Source organism: Mobula birostris, chromosome 6 (genome assembly GCF_030028105.1).
Source record: "Mobula birostris isolate sMobBir1 chromosome 6, sMobBir1.hap1, whole genome shotgun sequence".
Lineage (NCBI taxonomy): Eukaryota > Metazoa > Chordata > Chondrichthyes > Myliobatiformes > Myliobatidae > Mobula > Mobula birostris.
Window position 1 is genome coordinate 110662687 of NC_092375.1, and position 14913 is coordinate 110677599.

General features: G+C 41.8%; 1 protein-coding gene across 7 annotated transcripts in view; it reads right to left on the bottom strand.

Moving 5' to 3' along the window:
* The window catches only part of cfap65 (cilia and flagella associated protein 65), a 218755-nt gene that overhangs the window by 44442 nt on the left and 159400 nt on the right, over positions 1-14913 (bottom strand). For all 7 annotated transcript variants that reach the window (XM_072260976.1, XM_072260975.1, XM_072260974.1 and 4 more), the window contains one exon: positions 4617-4727. In XM_072260976.1, the coding sequence (XP_072117077.1) occupies positions 4617-4727 (111 nt within the window). The remainder of the gene's footprint in view (positions 1-4616; positions 4728-14913) is intronic.

Sequence of the window (14913 nt, forward strand, 5' to 3'; positions counted from 1 at the left end):
TTTTCAGGCCATGTAAAAATTTCCTCCTCAGAAAAATGGTTGGTACACACAGCTGTAAAAAGAAGTTAGAGGGAATGTTGCTCTTCTCCTACCTCTCATCGGGTAGAAAATAAAAAACCATAAAGCACATAACATCAGGCATAAGGACAGCTTCTGTCCTGCTGTTTTCAGTCTATTGAATGGTCCTAGTATGATGAGATGGACTCTTCACCTTACAATCTACCTTGCCCTGGCCTTACACCTTATTGTCTACCTGCACTGCACTTTCTCTGTAACTGTAACACTTTACTCTGCAACCTGTTATTGCTTGTCCCTTGTACTACCTAGGTATATTGATGCGATGAAATGATCTTATGGATGATGCACTATCAATTACTCCAAAAGACTGGAAGTAGAGTAAATACTGAAAGGCTTTTATTAACAGTAAATGAACCAATGTCCATGCTGAGTGTCCGTCCTGGATTGAGGGAGGAGCAGTGACACAATCGCCTTTATTCAGGGATCTGTGGGAGGAGCCACAGGGGCAGTCAGCAGAGGGGCGTGTCCAGGCATGTCCAGGCATGTCCAGACAGCTAACCCAGTTACAACCTATATATATGGTTTACCACAATGGAAGGCATGCAAAACAAAGTATTTCACTGTACTTCACTGCATGTTACAATAATAAACCCACTTACCAATCTATTCCTGGAGATTTTAGAAAAAGCTGAAGTACTGCATCCCCGGAGGAAACAAGCAGACAATCCACACAGAGGCAGATGTAGACCAGACTAAAGACAGATAGCAATTTTTCTAAACTTAATGCCTCTAATGGTCCATTTGAGGTTTGTAAAAGATGATCAGAAACTTTGTTGATCTCCATTGATCTCAGGAAAGAAAGGGTTAATACGAGGAGTATTTGATAGCTTTGGGCCTGTACTCACTGAAGATTAGAAGAATGAGGGAGGATCTCATTGAAACCTATTGAATATTGAAAGGGCTAGATAGAGTGGTCGACCCCAAGTATGTGAACTCGTAATTGTTGATGGTAATAACTGGTGTCTCCACTACATTCTGCAAGGACATTTGTTTTCTTTAAGCTGATGGTAAGCCCGAAGTCCTTGCATGCCTTAGAGAAGCGGTCCATGAGAGTTTGTAGTTGCTGTTTGGTGTGCGAGGTTATAGCAGTGTCATCAGCAAAGAGCATGCACCATATTAAAATCTTTCGCACCTTTGTTCTTGCTCTCAGGTGCGCAGGGTTGAACAGCCGCCCATCAGACCTGGTGTGCATGTAGATGCCTTCTGTCGACGTCCCAAACGCATGCTTCAGTACCAAAGAGAAGAAAATACCGAATAATGTTGGGGCCAACACGCATCCTTGTTTGATTCCACTACGAATAGCGAAGGGTTCTGATAAGCTGCCATTGTACTGAATGACTTGATGATAACCTGGAGTTTCGGGGGACAGCCGATCTTGAGGAGAATCTGAAAGAGCTCATCCCTGCTGACAAGGTTGAAAGCATTGGTCAAGTCGATGAAAGCGACATAGAGGGGTTTCTGTTGTTCCCTGCACTTATCCTAGAGTTGACAGAATGAGAAAATCATGTCAATAGTTGACTTCCCTGTGCGAAAACCACATTGGGACTCAGGGTAGACCTGTTCTACCAGAGTTTATAGACGTGCTAGAGTTACACGAGCAAAGACTTTGCGGACAATACTCAGGAGGGAGATACCCCTGTAGTTGTTGCAGTTGCTCCTATCACCCATGTTCTTGTACAAAGTGATGATTTTGGAGTCATGCATATCCTGTGGTACGGCTCCTTCCTTCCAGCACTGACGGAACTTGGGGTCGACCATTAGCGACACTCTCTCCCTCGATGCTGAAATCAATAGGCGTATCGGCAAAGCAGCATCAATCCTTGCAGGGCTCTCCTTGCGGGTCAGGGAGAATCCGAAATTTGCTACAAAGACCAAGACTGCTGGGTACAATGCATGCGTTATCAGCACCCTCCTGTATGGTAGCGAGACTTGGACCATCTACTTCAAGCAGGAGAGGAAACTCAATAGTTTTCACCTGCGCAGCCTTCGCCACATCCTTGGCATCACCTGGAGAGACAAAGTCCCAAACTCTGAGGTCCTCTCCACGCTGGATTTCTCACAATGTTCACGCTTTTAAGACAACGCAGACACGCTGGCTGGGCCACGTCTGTCGTATGAAGGATGGTAGACTGCCAAAGGACATCCTCTATGGAGAACTAGCAACAGGTAAGAGGAACATTGGTAGACCCCAGCTTCGCTTCAAGGACCTCTGCAAGCGTGACATGAAAGTCTTAAAATCAACACAGGGTGCTGGGAGGATACAACAGATGATCACAACAAATGGCGAGGTACTCTTCTGCAATACCTAGAGCAAGGCGAAAGAGTGATTCTGAGTCAGTTTGAGGAGCGGAGAGCTGAACGGAGAGCACAGCGGACAGAGGACAACAATTCCACAACATCCTACACATGCAGCAACTATGGCAGAGCCTGCCGTCCCAGGATCGGCCTCAATAGCCACAGTCAACGCTACTCGACAAACCAGTGACTACCAGGGACACAGTACCCACAGTTGACCATGACCAAAGGAGGCCACACACAGATAAAGTGGATGTAGAGAGGATGTATCCTATAGTGGAAGAGTCTGGAACCAGAAGGCACAGCTCAGAAGACCCTTTATAACAGAGGAGATGATGAACTTAGCCAGAGGGTGGTGAATCAGTGGAATTCATTTCGACAGACAGTTGTGGAGGCCAAGTCATTGGGGATATGACTTGTGTTGGTCATATAGTGGAGGTTGATGACTTCTTTTTTAGTAAGGGCATCAAAGGTTACAGGGAGAAGACAGGAGAATAGGATTGAGAGGGATAATAAATCAGCTGTTGGTATGTCAAAGCAGACTCAATGGGCCCAATGGCCTAATTCTGCTTCTATGTCTTATGGCCTAATGGTCTTAATTTCCCTGCATTACATTATCATGTGCATTAATTTCACTTATCATACAGTACTGTGCAAAAGTCTTGGGCACATATATAGTATATATTTGTCAACATGGAGTGGACAGCAAGTTTATAATTCTGGCAGCGCAAAAGACGTTGAGAATTGTGAAGGTGGAGCGCCGCAGGATGGGTATGGGACAAGTGGCAGAGAAGAAGTGCCACGAGCAAGGGATGGTACAGGTGCAGGCACACCCAGCCCTGAGACACCAGGCAAGGTTATTTGATTCCAAATAATTGGCATATTGATCATTACAGAATGTCTCTCTGGTGCTTCCCACTCCCCCCTCTCTCCCGGCCCCCTTTCCACTCTCTGTCCACAATAGAGACCCAGATCTAAATCAGGTTTATCATCAATCACATATGTTATGAAATTCATTGTTTTGCAGCAGTAGCAGAACAGTGCAATACATAAAATTACTATAGTACTGTGCAAAAGTCTTATGCACCCTAGCGATATATATGTGCTATATATACTTTTGTACAGTACTGTATGACTGACATTCAAACTTCTGACTTGTAGGTCATTAGATCAGTAGCAGAACTTTTTCACTACATAATTATAGACAGCACTAATTCCCAAGCTGTTTGAAATGCTCCTTAGATTAAGATGTTGGCCACCTAAAATGGCATCCACTGACATAACAGAAGATTGTGCATAAATCAAACCCAGGGCTTTTTGACAATATTTAATAAACATACAGAACATAGGAAGCAGATAGATGTCACGAGTAAACTATGAACAAATATAAACAAAAATAATACCTTCATGAGTGTAGTAAATAAAATGGAATAGAGAAGCTAGGGTAAATGTTGGCTCCTTTGACAATTAAATTGGGAAATTAATAAAGGAAAATGAGAAAATGGAAACAATTTGTATCTAGAACATAGAACATAGAACACTACAGGCCATAACAAGGTAGATTGTAAAGTCAGAAGTCCATCTTATCAAACCAGGAACCATTCAATAGTTTTAAAATAGTGGGACAGGAGCTGTCCTTAAGCCTGGTTTTGTGGGTTTGTATTTTCTACCTGATGAGAGAGAGAAGAGAAGAGAGAATGGCCGGTATAGGTAGGGTCCTTGGTTATAGAACAAAGAACTTAGAACATCACAGCAAAGTACAGATCCTTTGGCCCACAGTGTTGTGGCGACTTTTTAACCTACTCTAAGATCAATTTGACTCTTCCCTCTCACATAGCCCTCCATTTTCTATCATCATGTGCCTATCTGAGTCTCTTAGATATTCCGAATATAACTGCCTCTACCATTAACCCTGGCAGCTTGTACCACACATGCACCGATCTCTGTGTCAAAAGCTTACCTCTGACATCCCCCATATATTTTCCTCTAATCTCCTGAAACTCATGCCCCTCATATTAGCAAAATAGCAAATAGTATATTCATTTAAAGAGTGACATAGTCTCAGAGGAAGCTAAGTATGTGACTAAACCAACTACATTTTCAACATGAATCCAAAGTCTTTAATCACTTCATTTCTTTTGGAATATACTATTTATCAAATGTTTAAAAACGCAACTTCATATGACCTCCATTTAAATTATACCTCTATCCATACAGCAGTGACTTGATACTGAGGTGCTTACCTGCTTGGGTGGGTTGGAAGTGTCAATACAAACAGGTGCAAACCTGTGCTGAGTGGCCAGAAAGTGAACATAGCAGCGGTCTTTGGGCACTGTAATACCAATGAAATTTATCTAGAAGCAGAGGAAAACAATAATTTTCACTAGAGATAGCATTTTTATTTTTTTGACTGAACAATTAAGAAATGAAATAAAAACAGAAAATACTGGAAATGCTCAGGTCAGGAGATATCTGAGGAGAAAGAAAGAGCTAACATTTAATGTCAATAACCCTTCATGAGAGATGAAAATTAAATATAATTTAAGTTGTAAAGAAGTGAGAGAGGAGGAGACAAAAGAAGACATATTTGTTCCTGGATGGAAACCCCAAGGCTATAAGATATAGGAGCAGAATTAGGCCATTTAGTCCATCGCATCTGCTCTGCCATTTCATGGCCGATTTTCTTCAACCTCATTCTCCTTTTACCCATAACCCTTCATTCCCCCTTACCAATCAAGAACCAATCAATATCTTCTTTAAATACATTCAGTGACTTGGCCTCCACAGCTGTCTGTGGCAATGAATTCCATAGATCCTACCTGACTTACTGAGATCCTCCATCATTTTGCCTATTTTATTTTTGACTTTTCCCCATTCTAATGAAAATTTATTTATCTGAACCATGAATTGTTTTTCTCCCCATAGATGTTGCCCACTCTTCTGAATATCTGCAGCATTTTCTATTTGCAACTCACCCCAGCAAATTAGTTTAAACTGTATCAGCCTTGCCCATGTGAGAAGTTGTCTTGGTTTATATGGAGGATTATGTGTTTAAGTCCCTGTCCCAGGCACTTGAGAACAGAATCAATGAAGTGGAAGGTGTGCTGTACTGTTGTGGTGGTTGGGAACATGGGAGTGGGTTTGTGTTCCCACCAGGAGAACACAAAAGATCCAGTAATCATTATCTCAAAGAAAGTCAAAATCAAACAGCCAAACAAATATTTTCTATGCACTTTTATTTAGTACATTCATAAGAATTGCTTTCTTTAACTTGCACAGATTTCTGATTTAGGAAAGATGTTCATTTGAGTTCAGTCTGATTTGCACATGCAAAGATCAGCTTAATAGATATTTTTGTAAAGTTGAGTTTGGCAGCTAAATTTTAAAGTCACCTCCTGGTGGTGTCACAAATCGTTGATTCATTTTTGAAAATGAAGGACTCTAGAAAATACTAGAGTCTGGGTAAGATACTCCACGAAAAAATATTAAGCAATTATTCTGGTCTAATAGCTGAAATTGGTGTGACAATTGGAACCAACCTATTCCCAAATATTGCAATTCATGATAAATACATGTTTGTACTGGAATTTCAGCAAAATAACATTTCAGAACTCATAATTATTCTTGATAGGTTAGGGCTCGAAGGGCTATGGGGAGAATGCAGGAGACTGGGACCGAGAGGAAAATTGGATCAGTCATGAAGGAATGTTGGAGCAGATGGCCTAATTCTGCTCCTGTATCTTGGTCTTATTGTGGTCTTAAATTTATTTCCAAAGTATGTATATGTTACCATTTTCATCTAGTTTTTTGGTCTAAGAGTTATCATCGTGTCATAAAATTACAAAGCACGAAAACAGGCTTTTCAGCCCACCTCAGGCATGTTGACCTGAGCTAGCACCATTTGCCTGCATTTAGCCCATATCCCACTAAACCTTTCCTATCTATGTGCCTGTCCAAATGTCTTTTAAAGCCTCTGCATCCAACAAAACATTCTCTGCAATTTCGCCATCTTCAGTGGTATCCTACCACTGCATACATCTTTAGCTCCTCTCCATTCTCCGCTTTCCACAGGAATCACTCCCTCTATGATTCCCTTATCCATTCATCCCTCTCCACTAACCTTCCCCCGGCACTTGTCCCTGTAAGCGGCCCACTCACTGCCTCCTTCACCCCTATTCAGGGCCCCCAAACAGTTCTTGCAGGTGAGGCAACACTTCACATGTGTATGTCTTGGAGTCATCTTCTATATCCAGTGCTTCCGATGGAGGCCTCCTCTATATTGGTGAGATCTGATGTAGATTGGGGGACCACTTTGCAAGCACCTCTGTTCCATCTGCAAAAATGTGGGATTTCCTGGAGGCCACATTTTTATTTTTTCCAGAGATACAGTGCAGAGTAGCACCTTCAGGCCACGCTGCCCTAGCAACTTCTAACAACCCCAGTTTAACCCTAACCTAATCATGGGACAATTTACAATGACCAGTTAACCTATCTAGTGCCTCTTCAGTCTGTGGGAGGAAACTGGAGTATCTGGGGCGAACCTATGCATTGCATGGGAAGGATGCACAGAGACTCGTACAGAGTACACCAGGATTGAACTCCAAACTCCAACACCTTGAGCTGTAACAGTGTCGTGCTAACCTCTACACTACAGTGGTACCCATCCCTGTTCTGACATTCTGGTCCATACCTCCTCTTCTGCCATGATGAGGGCATTCTTAGGTTGGAGGAGCAACACCTGATATTCTGCCTAGGTAGCCTCCAAGACAGAACATCTTGGCATGTTCATCAATGCCACAAACATCAATTTCTCCAACTTCTGGTAATTTTTCACCCTCCACCTTCAATTTCCCACTCTGGCCTCTTACCTTTTCTCCTCACTTGCCTATCACCTCCTCCAGTGCCCCTCCTCCTTCCCTTTCTCCAATGGCCCATTCTCCTCTCCTATCAGATTCCTTCTTCTCCAGCCCTTTACCTTTTCCAGCTCCCAGTTTCTTACTTCATTCCCCTCCCATACCCACCTGGCTTCTGGAGACAGCTTATCTACTGATGTCTATTACAAACCCATGGACTCTCAGAGCTACCTGGACCATACCTCCTCCCACCCTGTTACTTGCAAATACGTCATTCCTATCAGCACTGCCCTCAACCACATCTCTTCCGTTCCATGCACATTTGTTCTCAACCCATCCTCTCGCCACCCTACCAGGGATAGGATTCCTCTTCTCCTCACCTTCGCGTCCAGCACATAATTCTCTGCAACATGCAATATCTGCTACCTCCAATGGGATCCCATCACCAAGCACATCTTTCCCTCTCCCTCCCACACCCCCCCCCCACTTTCTGCTCCCTACACGATTCCCTTGTCCATTCGTCCTTCCTCACTGATTCCTCCTGGCACTTATCCTTGCAAGTGAACAGTGCTACACCTGCCCCTACATCTCCTCTCTCATTACCATTCAGGGCCCAAAAAGTCCTTCCAAGTGAGACGATACTTCACCTGTGAGTCTGTTGGGGTCATATACTGTGTTCGGTGCTCCCAGTGTGGCCTCCTGTATATCGGTAAGGCCCGGTATAGACTGGGAGATCCCTTCACCGAGCACCTATGCTCCGTCCACCAGAAAAACTGGGATCTCCCAGTGGCCACCCATTTTAATTCCACTTTCCATTCCCATTCCGATATGTCTATCCATGGCCTCCTTCACTGGCATGATCAGGCCACAAACAAGAGAAAATCTGCAGATGCTGGAAATTCAAGCAACACACGCAAAATGCTGGAGGAACTCAGCAGGCCAGGCAGCATCTATGGAAAAAACTACAGTCAATGTTCCAGGCCAAGACACTTCAGCCTGCTGAGTTCCTACAGAATTTTGTGTGATGAGGCCACACTCAGGTTGGAGGAACAACACCTTATATTCCATCTGGGTGGCCTCCAACCTGATGGCATGAACATCGATTTCTCAAACTTCTGGTAATGACTCTCACCTCTCCTTCACCATTCTTTATCCCCTTTCCCTCTCTCACTTTGTCTCCTTGCCTGCCCATCGCCTCCCTCTGGTTCTCCTCCCCCTTTGCTTTCTCCCACAGCCGGCTGTCCTCTCCTAACAAACCACCCCTTCTCCAGCCCTATATCTCTTTCACCAATCCATCTTTATCAGCTCCTCTGGCCATATGGCCACTTATTACATATAACCACTAGCCTCTGGGTGAAAAATGTTGCCCCCCACATCCCCTTCAATTTTCTCCCCTCTCACCTTCTTTTACCCTTCATAAATTCACATATCTCTATAATGGACTTACTATCAAGGATGCTACAACTCATGTTCTCAGTAACATTTATTTACATATTTATTTATCATTATTTTTTGTATTTACTTGTCTGTAGTTTTTCATTGATTCTATTGTATTTCTTTGTTCTATTGTGAACACCTGCAAGAAAATGAATCTCAGGGTCGTAAATGGTGACATCTAAGTACTTTGATGATAAATTTACTTTGAACTTGGATAATGGTACCCTTAGCCTACTACTCTCCAGGGGAAAAATGTCATAGCCTATTATTAGAAATCATATCCTCCAATCCCAGTAACACTGTTATGGATCTTTTTTGCATCTTTTCTATTTATATTCCAGATTATAAATGAGAGATTATCTATAGAGAGAGTGGTGGATATGTGGAACACCCTGCACAGGTGGTGGTGGAGGCAGATATACTAGGGACATGTCAGAGACATGTAAGATAGACACATGGATGACAAAAAAATAGAGGGCTGTGTAGGAGGGAAGGGTTAGATTGTCTTAGAGAAAGTTAAAAGGTCAGCACAGTAACGTGGGCCAAAGGGCCTCTACTGTGCTGTAATGTTCTATGTTCTATGTTCTAATTATTATCAAATGTCTAGATGGAAACATGCAAATCACAAATTGCTTAATGTGTTTCCTACATTGTCACATTAATCAAATTCCCCACTAACTGTAAATCATCTTGGAATGTATAAATACAATGATGTTTTCTTTCAAAAGTATTACATTTTGGTAGGAAGAACATGAAGGCCAATGTAAACTAAAGAACATAATTCTAAAGGGAGTGTGTGAACAAAGAGATCTAGGATATAGGCACACAGTTTGTTGAAAGTGGCAGGGATGTTGGGAAAGTGGTTTAAAAACATTGGGGATCCTGGGATTTATAAATAGAGGTATAGAACACAAGAGCAGGGAAATCATATTGGTTCTTTATAAAAATTAGTTCAGCATGGCTGGAATTTGATGCCCAGCTCTGTAAGATAAGAACATGCAAAACCTTTAGAGAAAGTTCAGGAAAGATTCACTCAAACAATTCCAGAAATGAAGGACGTTAGTTTTGTAGACAGACTAGGGAACCTGGGGTTGTTCTTGGAACAGAGAAGGTTGTGAGACGATGTGATGGATTGTACTTGGAAGCATGAGAGCAATGGATGGAGTAGAAGGGCAAAAACTGAACCACTAGGTAGAAAGTTCAAGAACAAGAGGATGATGGAAATTGGAACCAAAAGTTGCTGCTTCAAAAAGGGTCCTCAACATCCAGGACATACCCTCTACATAATACTACCATCAAAGAGGAGGTACAGGAGCCTGAAGACACACTCTCAATTTTTGAGGAACAGCTTCTGCCATCAGATTTCTGAATAGACGATGAACCCCTGAACACCGCCTCATTTTTTTGCTTTCATTTCGCACTATTTATTTAACTTATATAACTTATCATTTATTTTATGTATTGCATTGTTCTGCTGCAGCAGAACAACAAATTTCACAACTTATTTCAGTGATAGTAAACCTGATTCTGATTTGGATTCGGAAGTAGCATGAGGAAGACTTTTGTATGAAGGGAGATGTTTAGGTCTAAAATGGCCAGGATGCAAGGAAGAATTCTCCTGTTCTTTATTTTAGGTCTGAAAAGGACTGAGAAATGAAGAGAAAGAATCTGCAGAGCCAAAGGGATAAGGCAGGGAAGCAGGACTAGCTGCGTTGCTCATAGGAATGGTGCAGACCTAGAAGATCAAATCATCTGTGTCTTGCTCTAAGAGACAAAACCTCAGTGTGCAGGTCCCATCCGCTTGCACAGGTGGACATTAAAGGTCTCAGTGCACTGTTCAAAGGAAGACAGGCACTTTCCTGTAATCATTTGCCAATATTCCTCCTACAGTAAATACCACCAAAAAATAACAGAAACCAGACGTGGGCTGTTGTTGGCATGGGATGGCTGTGGCATTACAAACAAAACATTGCATCCCAAAACTGACTCACTGTATTCTGAGGCATTCCGACGATGCAGCATAGTGCAACTATTTACCTGCTCTCACAAAGAAAGACTTCCATTTATGGAGCACTGTTCATAATCTCAAGATGGCCGTAGCACTCTGCAGCTAGCGAAATACTTTTGAGATCTATATTCTCTGGTGCATTCTGGGAAATGCAATACACAATCGTTTTCAGCAGGGTACTAGAAAGCTCTTGCAAACATTGAAACCTCTTGAGGCTGATTGCAAGTCCTGACCACCTCCACTAGCCACAATCTCAACCACCAAGCCCACCAGTTTAAATCTCAGCATCCCCATGATGTGGGTTGAGGGAGAATGATTGGCCAGGATGCAAGGGAGAATTCCCCTGTTCTTTATCTTAAAGAAAACAGACAGGGTCTCAGTTTAATATCTGACTGACATCCCTTCCAGAACTGTAGTAATATCCCTGCTGCAGTGGGTGATATCCACTGTGCAATATCAGTTTGTCTATTCAATAGACCTTGAATGCATAACCTTTTGGCTCAGAAGATGAAAATACTGCCCACCAGCCCTTGGATAATTTCTTGACTATATTGGTTTAACAACGGGTTATAGGAAATCCACAAACACATCATTGTTATTGATGTGGTAACTTCAAAATTTCAAAGTTCAATGTAAATTTATTATCAAAGTACGTATATGTCACTATTTACTACAATGAGATGCATTTTCTTGCAGGCATTCACTAAGAACAAAGAAATACAATGGAATCAATGAAAAACTACACAGCAACATAGATGCCAAATAACAACAAAGGTCACAAACAACATCCAGTTTCCACAGTGCAAGACTAATGCAATCACATCAGTGCTAGCATACTAAGATTCGAAGTGTTCAAGACCATTCATTGATTAGGATTTCCTGAAGCCAATGGATCAATGATTGTAGGCAGAGCAATATTAGGGACGTGAGATTTTGAAGATCTTATACAATAAAATAAAGCATAGAAAATGGAAAGTCTCAGCAGGTCAGGTATCATATGTGGAGCGAGAGATTGTGGAATCACTTTCAAGGACTCTACAATTTAATGTCCTCAATATTATTTATTTATTAATATTATTATTACTCATTTTGCTTTGTTTTTACACAGTTTGTGTTCTTTTGCACATTAGTGGCTTGTTAGTCTTGGTATGTATTTTTTTATTGATTCTACTGTATTTCTTTGTTCTGTGAATGGCTGCAAGAAAATGAATCTCAGGGTAGCATATGGTGACATACAAGTACTTTGAAGATATATTTACTTTGAACTTTGCGAGATCAGGATCACAATCAGGTTTATTATCACTGACCTATGTCATGTAATTTGTTTTGTGGCAGTAGTATGGTGCAAGACAAGCAATTACTAGGTTACAATAAGAAATAAAATAAATAGAGGAATACCTTTCCATATACAAGACTGAATAGTGATTTTTTAGAGGCATATAAAACCATGAGGGGCATAGTTGGAGTCTTGCAGGGTTGGGGAATCAAACACAAGAGGGCATCGGCTTAAAGTGAGCTTTAATTGGAACTTGAGGGGCAATGTTTTTAAACAGAAGGTGGTATATACAGTATGCGGAATGAGCTGTCAGAGGAAGTGGTTGAGGCAGGTATCATAACAAATTTTAAAAGGCAGTTGGATAGATACATGGATTGGGTAGAGGGTTATGAGCCAAATGGGGCTTGCTTGGATAAGCAACTTGGTTGGTATGGACCAAATGGGCTGAACAGCCTGTTTCCATGCTATATAACTCTATGACTCTAAAGGACTCTATGATTTGAAAGGTTAAGTAGTTGAGGTACCATAACTTTCAAGACCACTGAACACGTGGTGAGATTTGGGAGTAGGCTAAATTGTAGGCTTCTATTTGGTGAAATTCTGCGATTGTACATCATAATAGAGCATTCCAACGTCACTGTGTGCATACATTCTGATATTCTGTGACTCTAACAACCATGTGTGTTACATGTAAACACCTTCAATATTGTAAAAGAAACTACAACCCTGAAGGACTGCCGACCCCAAACCGTGTTCAATTAATTATCAAATGTATATTGAAACATACAGTGAAGTTTGTCATTTGCATTAACAACCAACGCAACTTAATAATGTGCTGGGGGAAGCCCACAAGTATTGCCATACATTCCACCACCAACATAGCATGTCCATATCTAGAGACTTTGAGGTAGGACACTTGGTACATTCGATAGAGAGGTACAAATTGATTCTTAAGTTCTGTGGAGCAGGTAGACGTTACAAAGAAGAGATAAAGAAATGCCACAGAAGAATTTCAAAAACCAGGACGACAGCTTTAAAATCAAAGCATTGGAAAATAAGAGTCAGTGCCGATCACCATGCAGAAAAAGAATAGACAAATCAAACAGATTCAGATGCATTTATTTATCACATGAATATTGAAACATACAGTGAAATGTGTCATTTGCAGTAACAACCAATATAGCCAAGGATGTGCTGGAGCAACCCGCAAGTGTCACCACACATCCGGTGCCAACATAACATACTCACCATGTTCAGCAGCAGCAACAACAGCAAATCAGAATAAGACAACATCAGCAAAAACAAGCCCCTTTCCCACCATCCCAAACACACACACACACACACACACACACACACACACACACACACACACACACACACACACAGTGGGTAGGCCTCCTCTGGGCCGGGCCTCCGCTCCTTGGTCTGGGTCACTTAGACTCGTAAAAGTGCAAGTTAGAATACAAGTGGTGATGTTTTAGAGATATGCACTAACCAAAATATAGACCACAAGACATAGGAACAGAATTGTGCCACGATGAGCACTTTGACCCAAGGACAGAATCCAAAGGAGATATCACAGCTAAAAGCAGAGACCATGCTATTCACAACTCAAGGAGGCACAGTGGAACAGCTGATAGAGCTGCTGTCTCAGCTCCCATAACATGGGTTTGATCCTGACCTCCAGGGATATCTCTGTGGATCATAAACACAAGAAGCTCTACAGATGCTAGAAATCCAAAACAACTCATACAAAATGCTGGAGGAACTCAGCAAGTCGGCAGCATCTCTGTTGAGGAATAAGCAGTCGATATTATGGGCATTAGGACTTGATGAAGGGTCTCGGCCCAAAACTTCAACTGGTTATTGTTCTCTATAGATGATGCCTGACCTTCCGCGTTCCTCCAGCATTTTGTGTATGTCTGTGTGGAGTTTGCACATTCTCCTTGTGACCTTGTGGGTTTCCTCAGAGTACTTGTTTCCTCATGTATCCTAAAGATACAGAGTTGATAGGTTAATTGCACAATGTGAATTGCCTCTAGTCTGAGGTGTGTGGTAGAATTATGTCACAACTGTCTAATTCTAAATTATAAGTACTACTGTCATTATCAAAGTCTAAAACCAAAGACCATGCAAGTAAGGTGAGAGGGGTAAATTCAAAGGGGATGTGTGGGGCAAGTTGCTTTTACACAGAGAATGGTGGGTCCCAGGAATGCGCTGCCAGGGATGATGGTGGAGTAAAATAAGATTGAGATATTCAAGAGGCTCTTAGACAGACACATGAAAGTACAGTACATGCAAGGATATGGGCATTGTGCAGGCAGAAGAGAGTAGTTTGGTTGGGCATTTGATTACTAATATAATTAGTCCGGCTCATTATAGTGGGCTGAAAGGCCTGTTCCTGTGCTATTTTCTATGTTCTAACTGTGCAAGTTATTGATGAGCCACACTTACTGAATTCTGTAATTTCTTATTCCCCCTTCCATAGAAAGTAGACCAGTAAGCTGGAAAGGATGCAGAGAAGATTCACAAGAATTTTCCTGAGTGCAGGCTTGTGTCATAAGGAGAGGATGGACAGGCTGGTATGTTTTTCCCTGGAGGGCAGTAGGTTGAGGTGTGATCAGATAGAGGCATATAATAACATCATGGGGAGTAGATAATGTGGATGGTCACGATCTTTTCTTCCCAGTGATGGAGGGTCTAAAACTTGAGGACACAGGTTTAAGCTGAGAGAGGAAAGACTTAAAAGGGAACTGAGTGGTAGTGGGTACATGAAACAAGCTGCTAGAAGAATCTATAGAAGTGGGTACAAGTACAATGCTTAAAAGACATTTAGTCAGGCAAATGGATAGAAAGAGCTTAGAAGGATTTTGACCATAATCAGGCAACCTGCATTTTCAATGACTTATTTTCAAGGACTCTGCAACTCATGTTCAATATTATTTTTTATTATTATTATTACTATT